Source organism: Pelophylax lessonae, assembly GCF_965119305.1.
Source record: "Pelophylax lessonae genome assembly, chromosome: 6".
Lineage (NCBI taxonomy): Eukaryota > Metazoa > Chordata > Amphibia > Anura > Ranidae > Pelophylax > Pelophylax lessonae.
Window position 1 is genome coordinate 214,564,193 of NC_138773.1, and position 22,070 is coordinate 214,586,262.

Sequence of the window (22,070 nt, forward strand, 5' to 3'; positions counted from 1 at the left end):
TCTATCTATCTATATCTCCATCTATCTATCTCTCCATCTGTATATCTATCTGTATATCTGTCTGTATATCTGTATATCTATCTGTATATCTATCTCTCCATCTATCTATCTAGTGACAGTGTATGGTAAAAGTACTTGCTTTTAGAAGGCAGTGTGTCTCTCACTGTGTCTCTGAGCCCGGGAAGGAAGCATGTGGGTGTGTGCTGAGTGGGAGCCGTCTGATTGGTTACAGGGAGGAGCTAAGTCTCTCACTCTAGGATCATATTACCAGAGCTGTTTTCTATTGAGTGAGTGAACTGCTGAGTGAGGAATGAGTCATCCAAATGTATCAATTCACAAGTCAGACTGAGGAGCAGAGAAACTCGGTATTTTAAAAATGCCACAATAACAATACCGTGGGTATGCAATACCGCAATATATCGAAATACTGAAAACCGGCATATGTCTAGTGGTCTCCAAACTGTGGCTCGGGGGGTCAAATGTGACCCTTTGCTTGCCTTTATATGGCCCTTGGGGCACTATTTCACCAACGGACACCATCCACAGGGCCCTTTTCTTCCCTTTAAAACCTGTGATGGGGCACTGATGCAGGGGCATTTTCTACTCCTGCTGGCCATAATCCGACTCCCCTTAGAGCCTGAAGGATAGTAAACTGGTCCTCTGCTTAGAAAGTTTGTAGACCCTTAGTCTAAAGTGTGCTAGAAGGCGTAAGGCAAAACTAAATATTTGCAAGGAAAGTCAAGATTTTCTTGCAACTTTCAATGCTTGTATTTCCCGATGTTCTGGTGTTTAACATTATTATTTTATTAAATGCATTTTTCACACCTTTACATTACAACAAAGAATAGTATTGTAACAACCCGGTGCAATGCCTTGCAAGAGCAATTTTTCCTAAGTTGGGGATCCACCAATTTAAATGTATTGGGTTGTGGAAACATAGCATACCACAACCCACAATAAACCATGTTGCGCCACATGTTTTATCAAAACACAGCCTGGTGTGAATGGGCATCTGCTTTTGCTTGGATTTTATAATGTGAATAATCTAAGGGCCCTTTAACACTGATACATTTTTCCTGCATTTTTATCCTGCAGGAAAAATTTTCCCCTCTAAATCCTATGGGAATCTTCACACCACTGCATTACTGGTGCTGCGCATTTTGAAAAGTCCTGCATGCTGCATCTTTGGTACAGTTTTGAAAACTGTGCCAAAAATACAGCTTCCTATTGAAATTAATGGAATTTGTGGTAAAAACGCACCTAAATTTGCGTTTTTTGAGTCACGTGTCCATTTTTCAGAGGTGCAGGCAACCCAGAAACGCACATGACACGCATCTGAAACACAGCATATGCGTTTTTATCGTGATTTTGCTACAGGGAAGCGTGAAAGGGCCCTTAACCCATTAATGCCTCATGTTCCAATATTGGAATAGTAGTGATGTGGGAGTTGTATATATCCTACTGCTCTAGGTAACATATGAATTTTATGCACAAATTAAAAAAAAAAAAATCAACCTCGGGCATACATGGGTGAATAGCCCAGGTTTATAACAAATTAAATTCAACAGATTTTATAGCATGCTCAGTATTGCTTTCTGCTAACTGATGCTTCAGAATTTTGTATCCTCATTATCTGTTATTTGCTTTGGATGTTTAAATAATTGCTGTTTTTTTCCATAAATGGCCATTTAATTGTCAGCTGGGTTTAGCAGATGTCCTCTGTTTTTTTTTTTTCTTTTTTAAATCGGGTAAAAGTTTATTGAGATGTCACAGATTTGTACAACCAGACACTTTATGCTTAGGTTCACACCGAATGCGGGCATAAAATTGAGCAAGTTCAGCTGATTTCAAAACCCTCATGTCAGTCTGACTTTGGGGGTGATTTGACAGACATCTATGCGGGTTCCTGCACAGGTGTCTATTGAAAACCCCCCCGAAGTCGGCAAACGTAGTGCAGAAATTACTTTTGGGAATCGGTGCCGCACCGCAAAGTCAGCGTTGTACCAATTCGGATGGTGCCGTTGCCGGCATTTGGCTCCAATTTGACATACCATTTGACATGTCAAATTGGCCTGATGTGAATGGGAACTAAAAGTACATATAGTTTACATCAGATATCAATTCAGCATGCCTGTATTGTAATTCACGGCACAGGAATGCTTTAAGAGCCCTTTAAAGCCATATCTAGGGCCGTGCACAACCGGGACACTAGGGCCACCGTAACAAAGCAGGTAGACAAGCATTAGGCATTTGGAAAGCAATAGCATACAAATTTCAGCCATAGCATTACCAGCTAAATTAAACATATCCATTTTTGTGATATGATATTTCACACGTTCTCTGATTTTTGGTATGTAAAAATGCCCATTTTCTTTTTACATTGGCCATAAAATAGTTAAGCAGAGCATTATTATATTTATTTTGTAAAGTTGACTAGATGGAGCCAAAGATCCTGCTGAGCTGAAGAGAGGTTTAATTTTTAGAATTGTGCTTGTTTTAAAGTTGCCCAGTCCAGCATCAGAGACCACATGAAGCATACACATAAAATGAAATCATGGAAGCGAGCCATGGCAGCTGTTTTAACACACATTGATGGCTGGATGGATGATTTACTGTGTGTCCGCACCATGTTTCTTTTGCACCTCAACATCTGTCTTCAATTGCTCTTAGTGCCTGGCTTTCCTCCACTTCATTTCAAGCTGACCATTCTACAATAAACTATGAAAAACGTTTTTTTTGTTCTTAAGAACAGTTAACCACTGTGCAAGTTCATCTTTAGTTTCAACTGTGCTATATGTAAAGAACAGGTGAAACACGGGACCAAATATTAATCCACTGATCCAATGTTTTATTTCTTTGGTAAAGCAGCTGGACCCTCTCCAAATGTCTCCCAATTTTTTTTTTTTTTTTCAAATATAATTTTTATTGAAGTTTTCGGGTAGGATAACAAATTCATCATAACAAGAAGACATAGGATCAATACACCCCTCACATTCTTGCTTCCCATATCTCCCAGCTATCCTATGTGTTAAATAGCTATTCATCTCCTTCCCTTTCTTTTCTAACTCAAATCAACCCCACCCAAAACAAAAAAAACAAAAAAAAACAAAAAAAAAAAAAAAACACATAAGTTTCCTCCTCCCCCATCTCCGTATTGTTTCTTTATTTACTAAATCTCTCCGACATCCAATATATCCTGATCCGGTCTGTCCATCCCCTGGTTCATTACTAAAAACCTGTTCCATACTCCCCATGTTTCTAAATATTTTTCCCTCTTATGTTGACCTGTCAGAACCAGATCCTCCATTCTATTTATTTCTTCTATTTTACCTATCCAGCAATTAATTGTTGGGGGTTCCTGCTTTTTCCACCCCAGGGGGATACAGGCTCGGGCAGCATTTGCCATATGGCATAGTAACGATCTCCTGTATTTCTTCCCTGGTATCCCGCTAAGTTGTAAAAGAAAGAACCCAGGGTTTTCCGGGATCTCAAATTCTGAAAATTTTTGCATTATCTCTCTGACCTTCCCCCAATAATTTGATAGTTTAGGGCATGACCAAAAAATATGTATTAATGTACCCTCTTCCACCGAGCATCTCCAACATCTATCTGAATTATTTATTGCTATTTTATGTAGTTTATATGGTGTATAGTACCACCTTGTCAAGATTTTGAAATTTAATTCCTGATATTTAGAACATATAGATGATTTAAAAGCAAGATCAACCATCTGTTGTCTCTGCTCTGTGGAGAAGGTACAAGATAATTCCCTTTCCCATCTCTCAATATAAGATAAGTGGTGTCCTGCTTTAGGGGTATTTATCAAGGAATATATTTTTGCTAACATATGGGATATATTCTCTGACTCACTACAATATTCTTCCATCATTGTAAGCTGACGGTTATACTTCTTTGGATTGGGGATAGATCCCAAGAAGTGAGAGAGTTGGAGTGCATTCCAAAAGGGAAGTCTAAATTCTCCTTCCTCCTCCATTAATATCTCCATTGTCGGCCATTTATTATTTCTCACAAAATGGGATGCTTGAAAGCATCCTGCTTTATCTAGATTCCTAAATGGCTGTGCTTCCATTCCCATGGTAAATCTCGGGTTCCCTATTATAGGATATAGAGGAGAGTCATGTGAGGTAAGGTCCTTTTGAAAACATATTTGAGAGCATATTCTTAAAGTTGTCCCAATTAATTGGTGTGCTTTTAATTCTGTCGGTAAACTCTCATAACACCATAATGCCCTAGATAATGGTACCTTTGTATTAGTTTGTTCTATTTTCACCCATAACTTTGATTCCCCATGGCGGCACCAGTCTATTTGCCTCCTGACATGTGAGGCATAATAGTATTTTTGAATATCTGGTATCGCTGTACCTCCATATTTTTTTGGCAATGTAAGTAATTGTCTTGAAATCCTCGGCTTCTTATTTGCCCATATAAATTTTATAAATATTGAGTTTATCTGTTTGAAATATCCTATCGGAATCTTTACTGGCAGTGTCTGGAGTAAGTATACAAATCTGGGTAAGATAGACATCTTAATAAGATTGCATCTCCCCAGCCAAGAGAATAAGCCCGTCTTCCATTTTTCTAGTTTAGAACCAATTGTATTCAAAAGAGGTTTGAAATTCAATTCGTATACCAAATCAGGGTTGGCCGGTATATACGTTCCCAAGTATTTTATTGCCTTATCTGCCCATTTAAATGTAAAATTTTGTTTCAATACTTGTAGTGCACTTCTAGGCAATCTTAACCCCATTGCTTCTGACTTATTGAAATTTATTTTTAAATTTGACATGGACTCGTATTGTTCAAATTCCTTAATTAAATTAGGTAGGGATATTGTCGGGTTTGTTAATGTAAATATCAAATCGTCTGCATACGCCGAAATTTTGTACTGTTCCTTTCCCATTTGTACCCCTTTTAATATTCAAATTTTGTCTTACTTTACATAAGAATGGTTCTAGGGACAGTACAAAAAGGATAGGGGATAGGGGGCATCCCTGTCTCGTACCGTTTTTAATCTTAAAAGGGTCCGATAGAATCCCATTTACTTTCACTTGGGCTGTTGGGTCAGCGTATATAGATTCTCTGTATCATAATCTCTCCCAGCCCGATATGTTTCAATGTCGCTGTCATAAATTTCCAGTTCACGCGATGGAACGCTTTTTCTGCGTCGGTACCTAGGAAGACACATGGTTTTTGAGATTTATCAATTTCCAGTAACAAATCCAATACTTTGGTGGTATTATCTCTCCCTTCTCTATTATTTATAAAGCCCACCTGATCCAAGTGTATCAATGTTTGTATATAATGATTCAGACGGGTTGCTAATATCTTCGTAAAAATTTTTAAGTCCGTATTAAGGAGAGATATTGGCCTATAACTCCCACATAGCATTAAATCTTTATCTTCTTTAGGGAGAACTGTAATGTGTGCTCGTTGAGTATCTCTACAAAAACTTGATCCTTGCCCCACCCCGTTAAATAATTTTAATAGATACGGGCCAACTATCGGGAAAAATACCTTATAATACTGGAGGGTAAAGCCGTCCGGTCCCGGCGCCCTCCCAATCTTCATCATATTTAAGGCTTGTAATATCTCCGTCAATTCTATAGGTAGGTCCAATTCCTTGCCTGCTTCTTCCGATAGTTTTGGCATCTGGGCAGAGGCTACGTATTCTTCCATTTCTGATATAGTTGTTAAGTTATCTGTTAAGTTATATAAGCTCGAATAATAATCTCCAAATACCTGGGCGATCTGTCTAGGTAGCGCTATCTTATTGCCTTTAGGAGACAATATTTGGGGGATATATGTAGTCTGTTTCATCTCCTTAACCGCTTTAGCTAACAATTTCCCACACTTATCTCCTGATTCATATCCTATTTTTCGGCTTCTTTGTAGTGAGGCTTTTGCTTTATAACCTAACAGATCATTAATCTCTTTTCTTATGCCCCCCACTTCTTTCTCGTTTTTTAATGTCATATATTTTTTATGGGCACCCTCCTTCTCGTGTAAAGTTTTAAATAACGTTTCTAATCTTTCCATCCTCTCCTTTTTTACTTTCGACCCATGTTTAATTAGTACACCCTTGATCACAACTTTATGTGCCTCCCATAGGACCCCTATATCTCCCCCTGGATTTTCATTTGTTTGAAAGTAAAATTTTAATTCCTCTGTTACGTCCCTGAGGATCTCAGGTGTCTGTAAGAGGCTCTCATTCAATCTCCAGAACCTTCCCCCAAGGGCCAGGGATTCCGAAAGTGAATACTCTAAAGTGACTGGTGCGTGGTCTGACCATGTGATGTTCCCAATCTCAACTTTTTTAATTGCTTGTAATTGTCTATGAGGGATAAAGAAATAATCTATTCTTGTGTATAGTTTATGTACTGATGAAAAATACGTATAATCTTTTTCCCCGGAGTGGGTAAGGCGCCATACGTCCACAAGTTGGTGTTTATAAAGTTCTTGACTTATTTGCTTACTACTACTCAAAGGGACTGAGGAGCATCCTGATGAAGTGTCTATCAGGGGGTTTAAAGGAATATTTATGTCTCCTCCCAGAATCAGTTGTCCCTCTGTAAAGTCTGCCAGTTTATTTAAGACCTTCGTAAGAAAGCTCACCTGTTTCTGGTTGGGGGCGTATATATTTGCCAACGTTACCTTTACCTCTCCTATTGTTCCCTTAATAAAGATGTACCTCCCCTCAGTATCTGTCTGTATATCTTGTAAAGACCATGGCATTCTCTTGGCTAAGAGGATAGATACCCCTTTTGATTTTACCTCTTTATTTGTCGAATGGTACCCCCATGGAAAGTTTTTATTTCTAAGTATGGGTACTTTGGTTTCTTTAAAATGTGTCTCCTGTACTAATGCTATATCTATTTGGGACCCTTTTAAATCATTTAGTAACATGTGTCTTTTCTCAGGTATATTCAGACCTCTTGCATTTAGTGTTATACATTTTATAGTCGCCAATTTTTATTTATGGATGTTGCGTTTTTTTTTTTTTTGTGGAAATGGGGTAAAGGAAAGTACACAGGAGACACATGAACCATGTCTTTATCAAACTCAGTTATGCACAGCTGGCTATATGACAACATTGCTTACACAAACCTAAGGTCAAAAAGCCTATCCTGTGCTTGAGTGCCATGTGTCACTGTTTGTGTGACAGTTGCTCAAATATTGTGCAACATAAAAAAATTGCAACTTTTTATTATATGTGAAATACAAAACCTCATGTATGTTTAACTACTAATATATTTCAAAAATTAATAAAAATGTATTGTTCAAAAAAAAAAAAAATAGCATTTAAAAAGTAAATGAAAATATATTGATGTGTTATTGCAAAATTGCATTTATTTGTGTCCTTTATATCTGCCTACAATTCAGCGTTCAATATCAGGCAGATGAATTACATATTAATGCTGGCTATCCTGTACACAAGTAAAGCCCCGTGACTGCACCTTATTTCACGCATTTCAGATAGATCTGAACCAATATGATACACTGAAATTTCATAAAACAGATCCTTTACAATTTAGTTTACGTATAATGTGTTAAAAATATTCATTAGAGCAGAAGTGCTCAAACTATTTAAATCTAGGCTGTAAATGTCATCATATTTTTTTCCCCTAGAACCTTAAAGGATAACTCCACTTTTGTTGGAAAAAAATAATATAGCATGTAAAATTGTTACACAAGCCTTTTTCTAATTTAGGGTCAGTTCACACTGGAACATGGTGACAATCAATTCATTTCAATAGGCAGCCACATGCATGGAAACATGCAAAAAGTAGGGGAGGCATGACTTTTACACATCGCACCACACCAAACCACATGGTACTACCACATTTTCCCTAAGCGTTTGGGGTGTAATTTAGCTAATCATGGCACCTGCGCACATCTAGCAGGTGCACAGAAACACACATGAGGCCCCTCATGTTATTACAGTTTACATTTTCACTTTATTCTGTAGATGCTGTAATTTTCTAAAATTGTTTAAAAAAGTGATGCAATATGGCAACAGGGTTGGTATACAGAATGCCCCCAGTAATATGGCAATTAGAGGTTTAAATCAGGTGATCTTTGACATGTCCAGTTAGATTTTCAACTCTTTTTAAGGTTGCCTATCCCTGCCCTAAGGGTTCATTACTTCTAAAATGATCCAGATCCTGCATCTTTCCCCTTTAGAACATGAGTGGTTATAATTAACCAGACCCTCCCATTTAGAAATTGGCCTAGTAAGGAATTTGTGCATCTGCCTTTTCTTCATGAGTAGGAATCTGCAAGATTTAGCAAAAACACAAAAAGATTTAGCAAAAACACAAAAAACTATTCCTTTTAAGGGTACATGTACATGCATTTTGCATGTATCTATGGTATATTAACACTCAGGACTGGATTTATTAGGCCCTGGTGGTAGAAGATGCAAGGGAGACCCCTAAAATAAAATACTACCATAGTAGAGCAACTTTTCATGGACAAACTACAGAATAACCAAAGGGATTTTGGCTTGCCTTCCTACTTGGCAGCACTTCTCAGGCTAATGTATTGCTATGTTGCTAGAGTTGAGCTATGTATAGCCAGTCACAAGGATGCCCTGTTGTTGAAGGAATGTTATATCTTAGGAAGTGGTGAAATAATTCTATCCAAATTTCTGAGATGAGAAAGAGGAAGCACAAAATATGTAGGGAAAGGGATGCTTCCCTGGGGCATCCCAAGTTGACATGGACCATCAAGAAATAATACACAAAAATAATCAGCTAAACCCATAAGTAAGTTTATCATGCTACTTTTACTTTATATTGGATTTTGAAAATAACAAAATTATATAGAGGTTTAATAAAGGTTTAGTATAGTAGAACACGTTTGTCGGGTAATTATTACATTATTTGATAGTGGTCTATTCATCACACCAAAAAGAGGGACAACAAAGCAAGGAAAGAGACTCGTAAAGAGGCTCTGAGGAACAGTTGAGCGCTATGTGTTTTTTCCAGAGTGAACCTTTGCATGGTAATATGTGGGGCTGTGTGCTATTATGTTGCCAGTATGCTCAAGTTGATTGTATGTTGCCCCTAGCATAATGACCTATTGCCCCAAAGTATTGCCTGTGTGACTGCATTGTGATGTTCTCTTTAATTTGTTACAGTACCCAATGCCACCACCAACCACTCAGACCATTAAGCACGCCAACATTTGGGTTTGGGTATGTGAGCACAATGAAGAAAGATTAATCTCAATGAAAGTGCTTCTTTATAAGAGCTAATGGGTAGCCGGTTATGTTAGCCAAAAGTTTTGCCATCTTACCTAAGGTATTGGCAAGTAGCTAAAGAAAACCTTTGATAGAGACTGTAATGGTATGACTGAATCCCACATTACCTTGTCAATTGTAGTCAGACTTCCAAGTTACACTGCTTCAGTTTCTGAATTTAGGTTTGCTTTAATGATATCATTAGCTGTTTTAGAGGTAACCACTATGGCTCTTGATTTTTCTAGATTGGAGGAGCTGATCTTTACCTCTCAAGACAGGCTGGCAACATTTGTAAAAATTTGGGTTTGCTGGTTTCGCTTCAAGCACACTTGGGGCTATGCAAACTTGCTAGATACGTAGTCTCGCTTTTGATGCAGTGACCTTCCGTTTTGTTTTGTTCTACTTTGGGCATTGGCATTGTGCTCTCCACATAATCCCTTGCTCTTCCTTCCTACCTCCCTTAGTTTTTTTTTTTTTTCTCTTTCTCTCACCTTTTCTCAATTTTCTTTTTCTTTACCTTCTCTTTTTCCTATGATATCATCCACTTTTATCACTATACAACGGGGGACCCTTGTACAATTTACTGCTATTCCTCTGTATCTTGAAAAGATGTATTTGTATCTGTATCTCTGTATTTGATCCTGTTTGGATTGTTTCTTTTCTAAACATTGTATCACTAGCTTCAGCTAAGCATTGCTAAATTGTTTTAAGAGGTATTCATTGAGGAAGAACATAAATCGACTTGGATTAAATTAGTAATTTTGGGAACAAAAAATATTGAATTATGAGAAATAAAAGCTTGCAAAAGTGTAATTCATTTAATGCAAATAAATAATCATTGCACACTTATGCATTATTTATATATGTTTTGTTGACAATATTATTTCATTTAACATCTTGACCTCCGGAAGGTTTTACGCCCATCATGACCAGGGCAATGTTCCCTATTCAGCACTGTGATATTTTTACTGGCAATTGCGCAGTCATGCAACACTGTACTCTTAATAAATTTATATTTTTTTTTTCGCACATAAATAGAGATTTCTTTTGGTGGTATTTGATCACCACTGGGTTTTTAATGTTTTATTATTTAAATGAAAAAAGACTGAACATTTTGAAATAAAAACCTAATAGATTCTAGCTTCTACTATAAAATCTTTCCAATACCAAAAAAACAAATTTCTTTATAAATGTAGACCAAAATGTATTCTGCTACATGTCTTTGGTTAAAAAAAAAAAAAAAAAAATCCAATAAGTGGGACTGTAATAGGGTGGCGGGCAATATGGTGCTAACAAACACTGGCTGGGAGGGTCACTAACCTACACTGACATCGCTACTGACACTAATACAGCAATCAGTGATAATACTGTACGCTGACATTGTACTAATGACACTAGCTGGGAAGGAGTTAACATCTATGGGCAACCAAGGGGTTACCTGTGTGCCTAACAATGTGTAATGTTTGCTGCTTTTTCTTTCTGATCTTGCTGTTTTTTTTTCTCCCTGCTTTTTAGGGAGAAGAAAAAGCCAGATCACTGTTCCCTGTACAGAGTGCAGTGTTTTTTTTTCTGAAATTATTGGCTGAAATCCTCTGCCAAACTGTGTGCCATCACAATGAAAAAATATATATAACTTACTGAATTGAAGCCAATTAAAAGGAAACCTGGATCAGATACTTTTTGGTACGGTTTGGAAACACTGAAAGCTGCACATCAGATTTAGCCCCCATAAACACAGGGCGTCAGAAAAAACGAGCTGCAGAGCCACTTCTAACGCTAGGAAAAAGCAGCTGTAAAAACGTGCTTTCAGTAGCTTTTTTCATTGGCGTTATTGCACGTTTGACCACATCGCTTTAAGCAGCGTTTTTTCTGCCTCCATTTAAAATCAATGGAACCTATGGGAGCCTATTGATTTGAATGGAAGGCGCATCGCAAGTCGGATCAGGATGATCCGATTTACGGTGCGACTTGCGCTGTGAGGATCTTGTGCATGCAGCCCGGCATGCCAGGAAAGTGGAGGGGACGAGCGAGTGACCCCACCCCCCCTGGACCATACCAGGCCACACGCCCTCAACATGGGGGGGTGTGGGTGCTTTGGGGCAAGGGGGGCTCTGCCCCCCCACCCCAAAGCACCTTGCCCCAATGTTGATGAGGACAAGGGCCTCTTCCCGACAACCCTGGCCGGTGGTTGTGGGGGTCTGCAGGCAGGGGGCTTATCGGAATCTGGAAGCCCCCTTTAACAAGGGGACCCCCCAGATCCCAGACCCCCTCCCTATGTGAATAGGTATGGGGTACATTGTACCCCTACCCATTCACCCCATAAAAGGCAGTGTATGTAAACAATGACAGGAGACGTTTTGAAAAGTTTATTAAAAATCTTCATCCGGTCTTCTCCGCTCTTCTTGTCTTCTCCACTCTGCTCTTCTGCCCTCCGCTCTTCTGCTCTTTTGCCCTCTGCTCTTCTTCTGCCTCTGGTCTTCTTCCTCCGCTCTTCTTCTTCCTCTGGTCTTCTTCTTCCTCCGGTCCTCCTCCGACGCTGTCTCCGGTGATTATGCCGGTATCTGGTCTATGCAGCTTATTATAAAGCCATTAGGGGCGTGGCCTCCCGGTGACGCCATCAGGAGGCCCGTTTCCGTATGTCACATATGATGTCATCTGTGACATAAGGGGGTGGGGGCCTCCTAAATGGCGTCACCGGGAGGCCACGCTCCTAATGGATTTATAATAAGCTGCATAGACAGGAGACCGGCATAATCACCGGAGACAGCGTCGGAGGAGGACCAGAGGCAGAAGAAGAGTGGAGGGGAGAAGACCAGAAGAGCGGAGAGGAGAAGACCGGATGAAGATTTTTAATAAACTTTTCAAAACATCTCCTGTCATTATTTACATACACTGCCTTTTATGGGGTGATTTACATAGGGAGGGGGTCCGGGATCTGGGGGGCCCCCTTGTTAAAGGGGGCTTACAGATTCCGATCAGCCCCCTGCCCGCAGACCACCACAACCACCGGTCAGGGTTGTCGGGAAGAGGCACTTGTCCTCATCAACATGGGGGCAAGGTGCTTTGGGGTGGGGGGGTGCAGAGCCCCGCCTGCCTCAAAGCACCCACACCTCCCATGTTGAGGGCATGTGACCTGGTATGGTCCAGGGGGAGTGGGGCTGCTCGCTCGCTCGTCCCCTTTCCTGGCATGCCGGTCTGCATGCTCAGATAAGGGTCTGGTATGGATTTTGGGGGAGACCCCACGCGGTTTTTTTCGGCATGGTGCTACCCTCAAAATCCATACCAGACCCCAAGGGCCTGGTTTGGAACCTGGGGGGGGGACCCCCACGCCGTTTTTTTTTTCCCACTTTGGCGTGGAGTTCCCCCTCAAGATTCTCACAGTGCAAGTCGGATCATCCTGATCCGACTTGCGATGCGCCTTCCATTCAAATCAATAGGCTCCCATAGGGAACCATTGATTTTGAATGGAAAAAAAAACAAAACTTATAACGTGGCTTAATGCACATTAATCAACGTTGTTCAGCCTTTAGCAGTGTCAGACGTTTTTACAGCTTGACGCTGCAGCTCCAGAACGCATTGGTCCTGGGTTTTTTTTTTTTGCAGCTATTAACCCCCCCAAGCCACTTGGAGCTCCTAAAAGCTTTGTGTGCATGAGGCCATAGAATAACACGGATGGGCGTTCTGCAGCTGCAAAAAAAACGTCTGACGCTGCTAACAGCAGCTGCAAAAACGTCCTGTGTGCATGGGGCCTTAATCTTTGGTTGTTAACCCACGCAGTACATATGACAAAGCTCCTATGCTGGCCATACGTAAAAAATTATAAATGATTGTAATTATAAAAATTACAATGGTCACTTTTCAACAATCACAAACTAATCAAGATGACCTGCTTCCAACCACGCCTTTCTAAACCATAAAACAACCAAAATTGTGGGTGGTAGGTTGTCTTGATGCTTCAGTCTTTTTTTTAAAAAAAAAAAACTGGTAGAAATTGGTTATTATTGGCAGTAATTGCTGTATGTATAAACTATTTAGTGTCTGTGATTAGAAAAATGAATAACAATCAATATATTTTTATTCTCATTCTATTTTAGAAATTGAGGCATTGAAACTGGCTCAGCAGGCTAAAAAGGCTCAGGCCAAGAGAAAAGCTACGCCTGTAGTTGGAGATATGCAGCCACTTGTGGATGCCCTGCCAGAGCTTTCTGAGCTCACTACTACTCGTAAGCCCAGAGCACCAAGGAAGCAGCCAAAAGAGTAAGTACCAAGGAATAAAATGCTTCTTTGTTAATTATAGCCATAGCTTTTGCACAAGATAGTACAGTTACCAATAACGTATACATGTAAAACCAATCTTTAAAATCTCATATAGGCTTTAAAATATCAATGGCATTGCAAGTAATTCAAAATCATTTTTAATACTTTCAATTTGCCAAGGTCCTAGTTTAGGCACTGACAAGCTCTGTCCCTGTCTGCACTGCAGAATTTTGAAAGCTAGAAAATTATTTTTTAACTCTTTGGAGCTGACTAATTAAAAAGCTATAGACTAGGATAAAACCTGGAAGCAATAGGAGCAGCAGGTACGAATTTGGTTTTACAGCAATTTATGTTGAAGAATGTAGTGAAGGTAAGCTGAACCACAGAGTGGCACTGACTGTATTTTGATTCCAAAAGGAGGTAACGGAAGGCATTTAAAGTATCTGCTCATAGGCACTTTAGGCTTTTAAAAGACCAAAATGGAGCACAGGTTCACTGTTACAAGGTCACGACCAAGTGTAAACATCCTCCTTGTAAAAGAAGCATTTGTAAGGTCATGTTGACTAGATGTTAAGGCCGTGGCAGTCTAAACAAATGGCAAATATGCAAACTATGCAGGCTTGATAATTATTCTACATATAGGTATGTGAACATCACCAAATTAAGTTGGAATTTTCACATCTAATGTGAATTCTGGACATTTTTTAAAATTATATTTGCAACAAATAAGAGAGAAATTCATCCAGGGTCAGGTTGCAGACATAATTGTTATGTTTATCTCTTGATAATTCTAACCTTGATACAGTTAAAGGAACAACTACTTTGTGATTTTGTTTTTCTGCTGTTTAGTTACTAAATTTTTAAATATAAAAAAGTTAATCTGTGCTTGGATCTGTAGTAAAGCAACTAGCACATAAAGTCTGATACCAAATACATATAAAAAACACAAAACAAAAAGTGCAGCGCTAAACCTCTATATATATAATAATATATAATGGCGTCAATATTCTGTGACAAATCCTAATGTGCAAATATATTCCATGTACACAAAAACAATGTCAATCAACCGTACACTTAATAATCTGTGACCAATCTCTGTATATAAAAATTCACTACATAAGTCCCAATAGAAAGGTCTGTGTATCATGATGATTTGGTTTGAATCCCAACCACTGCACTACCTGCACTGAGTTTGCATGTTCTCCCTGTGCCTGCTGGGTACCCCGGTTTTCTCCCTCACTTCAAAGACGTCTTGATATGTGCATGAATGTGAGTTAGAGACCTTAGATTGTAAGCTCCATGAGGGCAGGGACTGATGTAAATGTACAATATTCCCAGTGAGGCAAAAAAGTATTTGATCCCTTTCTGATTTTGTACGTTTGCCCACTGAAAAAGAAATTATCAGTCTATAGTTTTATTGGTAAGTTTATTTTACCAGTAAGAGACAGAATACCAACAAAAATATCCAGAAGAAAAAAACACATTTTAAAAATGTTATAAACTTATTTGCATTTTAATGAGTGAAATAAGTATTTGATCCCCTATCAATCAGCAAGATTTCTGGCTCCCAGGTGTCTTCTATATAGGTAACAAGCTGAGATTAGGAGCACTCTATTAAAGAGAGTGCTCCTAATCTCAGCTTGTTACCTGTATAAAAGACACCTGTCCACAGAGGCAATTAATCAGATTCCAATCTCTCCACCATGGCCAAGATCAAAGAGCAGTCCAAGGATGTCCGGGACTAGATTATAGACTTACACAAGGCTGAAATGGGCTACAAGACCATCCCTAAGCATTTTGGTGAGAGGGTGATAACAGCTGGTGCAATTATTCACAAATAGAAGAAACACAAAATAACTGACAATCTCCCTCAGTCTGGGGCTACATGCAAGATCTCACCTTGTGGAATTTCAATGATCATGAGATTGGTAAGGGTCGGCCCTGAACTAAATGGGAGAATCTTGTCAATGATCTCAAGGCAGCTGGGACCACCGTCACCAAGAAATCAATTGGTAACACACTATGCCGCGAAGGACTGAAATCCTGCAGCGCCCCCAAGGTCCCCCTGCTCAAGAAAGCACATGTACAGGCCCGTCTGAAGTTTGCTAATGAACATCTGAATGATTCAAAGGAGAACTAGGTGAAAGGGTTGTGATCAGATGAGACCAAAGTTGAGCTCTTTGGCATCAACTCAACTCCTCCTGTTTTGAGGAGCAGCAATGCTGCCTATGACCCCAAGAACACCATCCCCACAGTCAAACAGGGAGGTGGAAACATTATGCTTTGGGGGTGTTTTTCTGCCAAGTGGACAGGACAACGTCCACTCATCAAAGGGAGGATGGATGGGGCCATGTACCATCAAATCTTGGGTGAGAACCTCCTTCCCTCAGCCAGGGCATTTAAAATGGGCCGTGGATGGGTATTCCATCATGACAATGACCTAAAACATACGGCCAAGGCAACAAAAGAGTGGCATTAAGGTCCTGGAGTGACCTAACCAGTCTCCAGACCTTATTCCCATAGAAAATATGTGGAGGGAGCTGAAGGTTCGAGTTACCAAACTTCAGCCTCAAAAACTTAATAACTTTGAGAGGATTGGGAAAAAATCCCTCCTGAGATGTGTTCGAACTTGGTGGCTAACTACAAGAAACGTCTGACCTCTGTGATTGCCAACAAGAGTTTTGCCACCAAGTACGAAGTCATATTTTGTAAAGGGGTCAAATACTTATTTCATTTATACAAAATGCAAATCAATTTATCACTTTTTTAAAATGCATTTTTCTGCTTTTGTTTGTTTGTTCTGTCTCTCACTGTTAAAATAAACCTACCATTAAAATTTATAGACTGATCATTTCTTTGTAAGTGGGCAAACGTTCAAAATCAGCAGGGGATCACTTTTTTCCCCTCACTGTACATGTAAAACGTTGTGTAAATTGACGGCTCTGTATAAGTGCCTGTAATATCAAATTGTCAGTTGACCATATACGCAACAATTTGTGACCAATATCGATGTGCAAAAAAAGTCAACTTGATACAAAGTAAACACTCTTAGAAGCGGTAATCCCAATAATAGGATCTGTGTATCCCTAGGACATCCAGCAGTGAACAAACAACCAACAAAAACTACTTCCCAGATTGCTATGACCCTGTTTAAATGAGTTGTCATAAGCACTTGTGGGATTAATCCCAATTGCCCATGATAAACTCCAATCTTCCAAAGCTGGCCATTGAGGGCAAGTGTGGGACTTACTCAAGAGGGGGGCTAAATAGGTGCCTTTCTCCCAGGGATCAGCCAAGGGAAGAGAGAGGGCAGGAAGAGGAGAGCCATCGGATCTTCACACAGAGCAGGGATCGACCGTTGTGACAGCTTTGATTTGAATCGCCGGGTATTCCCGGTGCTCGCAGTCACACAAAGTCCCGCCTCCTGGATCAGCTCTTATGATAGACAGAGCACTGATCCAATGCCGGGATGTGTGACGTCTATCATAGGAGCCGATCCAGGAGGCGGAGATTTTATGTGACTGCGAGTCCTGGGAATACACAGTGAATCAAATCAAAGCTGTCACAGAAAACGATCCCCGCTCTGTGTGATGATCTGGCCAGGTCTCCTCTTCCTGCCCTCCCTCTTGCCCTGCTCTTGTGGGGTTGCACTGATGGGCACTGGTGAGGCTGCACTGATGGGCACTGGTGAGGCTGCACTGATGGGCACTGGTGAGGCTGCACTGATGGGCACTGGTGAGGCTGCATTGATGGGCAATGATCAGGCTGCATTGATGGGCACTGATCAGGCTGCATTGATGGGAACTGGCGAAACTGCATTGATGGATGCTACGAGGCTGCGTTGATGGGCATTTATGGGCACTGGTGAGGCTGCAATGATGGGCATTTATGAGCACTAGTGAGGCTGCATTGATGGGCACTGGTGAGGCTGCATTGATGGGCACTGGTGAGGCTGCATTGATGGGCACTGGTGAGGCTGCACTGATGGGCACTGGTGAGGCTGCACTAATGGGCAGTGATGAGCACTGATAGGCTGCATTCATGAACATTGATGAGCACTGATAGGCTGCACTGATGGGCTCTGATAAAGTTGTTAATATTTATTTTTGTAATTTAATTCTTCATAAAACATTTAACAGTGGCATTCCATGAGATAATTTATGAGGGTGTGTTTAGGGGGCGAAATTATGGGCGGGGTAGGGGTTGGCTTTGGAAACTCGTGGCGAGTAACCCTTTAGGCCTGGCTAGTAGCTCAGGACTTGACATTTTGAGTCCTGGGCTAGCTGGTTGTAAACAAGTTGACCTATTGACTAGCTTATGTACAAAGCAGTCTGTCTTCCCCCCGAACAATCAGTGCCACAGGCTACAGTGGGAAAGGCTCCCCATCATCAGAATACAATAGCACAGCAGGAAGGATTCCCTCATCCACACATTCCGCTCTTTTTTTTTTTTATTTCAAATCGCTGGTTGATTGAAAAAAAATGTATCATTTTTAGAATGCTTCAGAATGGAAAGCGATAACGATGAAGCACAAAACATTCCACATAGTGTAGTATGCTAAATGAAACCGCTTTTTTAAAATACGGATTAGTACACTCACATATTCCAAGGATATCAGTATTGCTCATCAGCATGAAAATCCAGATCTAATCTCCGGTCTCTAGCTTGTCTGGCTATCTGGATTTTCATGCTGATGAGCGATACTGATATCCTTGGAATATGTGAGTGTGCTAATCTGTATTTTAAAAAGCGGTTTTATTTAGCATACTACACTAGGTGGAATGTTTTGTGCTTCATCTTTATCTCTTTGTGAGCAATAATCCCACAAGCATTATTGCCCACTCTTTATACAGAAAATATATAAAAGAAAACAAGTAAGCCCAGATGGCACAAAAGGTGATAATACAAACCTTGTGAAATAAAACAAAAAAGTGCAGCTCTACACTTTTTCTTATGTTTCACTCTTTATACAGGTTCATAGCAATCTGGTAAACCATTTTTGTTGGCTGTTCACTGCTGGATGTCCCTGGGATGCACAGATCTTTCTACTGGGAATACCACTTCTAAGAGTGTTATGTCCTCCATTGAGAAAAATGTGCCGCAGCCGTGACTCCCGCTCGCATGGGCGGGAGTGGCGTCATCACTGGTCGGCTATTCGAATCTGTAAAATTTTGAAAACCATTCATCGTTTTCCTTCCGCTTTACAATTATGTGCCACTTTGTGGTGGTCTATCACATAAAATCCCACTAAAATACATTTATATTTTTGGTTGCAACATGACAAAATGTGGAAAATTTCAAAGGGTATAAATACTTTTTCAAGGCACTGTATGTACCAATTTCAAGTGACACTGTTAAACAGGCAATTAAAGTTTGAAAACAGGAGAAGCAACCTTTTAAATTGCATAGAGATTGAAGACATACGTTGGTAAATGGAGGAGCTTAGAACACCCATTTGCCTTTTCAAGGGTGTGGTGACATGGGCCTGCTTGCAGTGAATGGTAAAGTCTTTGTGAGGCAATAGTTTCCAGATGCTTTATTGGAAGTAGTTTCTTTTCCTTTTTGATGATACCTGGATCCTTCACTCTTCCTACTAAAGCATTTAATGATGTGTCTGCATCAAGATGACTGATTTCACAATTTTTGGCTGAAACACGTGAACCACAAAATAGCTGTGAAACTGTCTGAGATATCCAGCAGTCCTGTAAAATACTGGAAAAAGATTGATTGTGGGCTGTTGGAATATTTGTTTCCCATTTTTGTTTTTGGACAGTTTAACTTGTTCCTAACCTTTTTAGCCATAAGCCTTCTATAATCAGTTTGCTTAAAGCGGAGTTCCGGCCACAAAAACATTTTTTCAATAAACATACCCCCGGGACAGTCAGGGCTAGTACATTCCACAATGGCTAGCCTCTGATCTGTCCCGGTTCGCACTTACCTGCAAGAAGAAATACTCACTTTTAAAATTTCTTCTCCAGCGTTGCCATCTCTGTTGTGGGCAGCTGAAGCCAGCGCGATCCTCTTCTGCGTCCTCTTCCGCGTCTTCTTCTCCCAGAATGCGCCTTCACCGGCCCCTCTCGTCACTTCCGGTGCGGCGCCGCAAGGAATGCGGCGTCGCACCGGAAGTGACAAGCGGGGCCGGTGCCGTCGCATTGATTCCTGGGAGCGATGACGTTCAGCTCCCAGGAATCATTGCAAACCGGAAGTGACCGCGCGGCCGCCGAGGGAGGAAGTGGAAGACAGGTGAGTATTTCTTTCTACAATTACAAGGTAAGTAAAAAAAAAAATGATCCTAACTATCCAATTCTGTTTCAGGTGGGGAAAAGCAAGCGGATGGCCACAAAATCGGTTATGTCGATTTTGTGGCCGGAACTCCGCTTTAAGACTGTTAGACCTAGGCATTATGGAAAAAGTCATTTGGTTTTAAGCTGTGTTTCCAGATCATTAGTTTTCCACTCTGCTCATTTTTATGAGTGATTTTTTGTCCTCTCTTGGGAGATGGCCTTCTGAGGATTTGACCACAGTTGGGCCTCTGTACAAATCTACTCTGATTTTTCTTTTGCCCTAGCAGGCACTTTTTACCTAGTTAACTTAACACCACTATTTTAATTACCAATTAAAGGACCTGGCACACACTTGTTCTGCTAGGATGCCATGGCTTTTAGTTCATTTATCAGAAAACCTACAGAGATGAAGACAATATGCATGCTTCTTTGTTTACAGAATTTTTTTTTTTTGTAGTCCTCATTCCTTTCTCTGTTTTGTGGATGGACTCACTTCTGATGGCCAACCTGCCTTCTGGTAGCAACATTAGGCCACCAGAACAGTTTTTTTGTGTTCCATACTTGGATGTCAGATGTTTGTATGTAAAAGCCCTTACTGTGAAGGTTTTTTGTAAGGATTCCCATAACATTTAAAAATGTATCATGAACTGCACAATAAAGGGAACCGAGGCTTCCATTAACATTTTCTTAATAAAATCTTAGTGTTCCGTTCTTGGGTCACTTTATACCTTGCTAAACAGAACACAGGTAGTTTGGGGGTAAATTTGAGTAATGCCTGGACATACACTTTAAGCATTGGCCTTTGTGTGTCTTTATGATATTTAAAGCAATTAGGTCATTGGATATCTTTCTCTCTCACTATTTTTGTGGTTTGATTGGCTGCCTCAGAAAATACTTAAACTGTTGCCTTAATAAATGTAGCTGACAAGTAGAGCCGGTTCACACTGGGGCGACCTGTCAGGCGACCTGGTCGCCTGACAGGTCGCCTGCCATAGAGAAGCTGTGGACCCGTTCTAATAGGAGCAACACAAGTCGCTCCGACTTAGAAAAAGGGTCCGGAGCTTCTTTGGGGCGACCCGGAGCGACCTGCATTGACTTCAATTATATGAAATCCATACCGGCCGCTCCGAGGTCGCGGTGCGAGCTGCGCACCGCGACTTCACAGGTCGCCCGGCAAAGTCGGCTCGCCCCAGTGTGAGCGGGGTCTTAGACTTGTACTTGTTTCAAAGTAGTTTAGTAGAAAGTTCAGTTAATCTTCAGCTAGGTAAATCCTTTTCAACTTCAGTAAACATGCCCATTAAAGAGGAAGTAAACCCTCCTCTGCAAGTTGTACCTGTAGGTAAGCCTATGATGAGGCTTACCTATAGGTACTGTAAATGTCTCCTAAACATGTACCGTTTAGGAGATATTTACCTTACATGCAGCCAGTGACGTGCGCGGCTCCGGCCAATCAGATGGCTGGATGCCGCGATCCTGGAAGACGGGCGACTGAACATGTCGCCCGTCAGAGGTGAGCGGACGGCACGGCGGGGGCTTCGTTCTAAGGTAAGTATTGCATAATGAGCTAGTATGCGATGCATACTAGCTCATTATGTGTTTCTCTTTCAGGGTGAAAACGGAAAAAAAAAAAATTGAGTTTACAACCTCTTTAACTGCCAATGATATATAGCACTTTTTTTTTACAGAAATAAGGGGATTATGTTGTTTCTCAACCACTACAGCCAAGTAAAAGTTTAACCATGTAATCTGTAGAATTTGCTTAACTAGAAGTATTTGTGTCATGAATTGTGGATCTACACCCTGACTGATATACACTCCAAAAAACAAATATGCTAATGTGGGCCACCATATTCACCTAATCTAAGATATTGGACACTTGTTTTTATTTTAATAAAGAATGGGGTAGGTAAAAGGAGGGCCACAGGGCCACACCAAATGGGCATTAAACAGGTCATGTACAGAGTGGCATAAAAACACAAAAAAGTTAGAAGTAAAAGACAAAGAAAATTGTATAGTTTGATTGCCGGGTCAGCATTTGACAGCTAAAGGGATGGCAGTCGGCCCTGTATTTAACTGTCACAAAGGGGTACAAGCTTTACACATTTGGGATGTTAGGTGTTTTGTCCTATATGGAAGAATGATTGAAGGATCTTTTGCAGTTAGTCTAGTTACCATTAAGTGTATCAAAGGCATTGCACTATTGATTGTTGAATTTCAGTGATGAAGTTTTAAATGATTGATTTTCAGATTTCAAACTATTTCTGAAC

The 22,070-nt window shown here is 40.5% G+C and overlaps 1 protein-coding gene across 1 annotated transcript in view; it reads left to right on the forward strand.

Annotated features, from left to right (window-relative positions):
- Positions 1-22,070, forward strand: part of SLX9 (SLX9 ribosome biogenesis factor) — a 329,697-nt gene that overhangs the window by 184,264 nt on the left and 123,363 nt on the right. Inside the window, exon 4 of the mRNA XM_082259972.1 lies at positions 13,357-13,519. Coding sequence (XP_082116098.1) covers positions 13,357-13,519 — 163 coding nt within the window. The remainder of the gene's footprint in view (positions 1-13,356; positions 13,520-22,070) is intronic.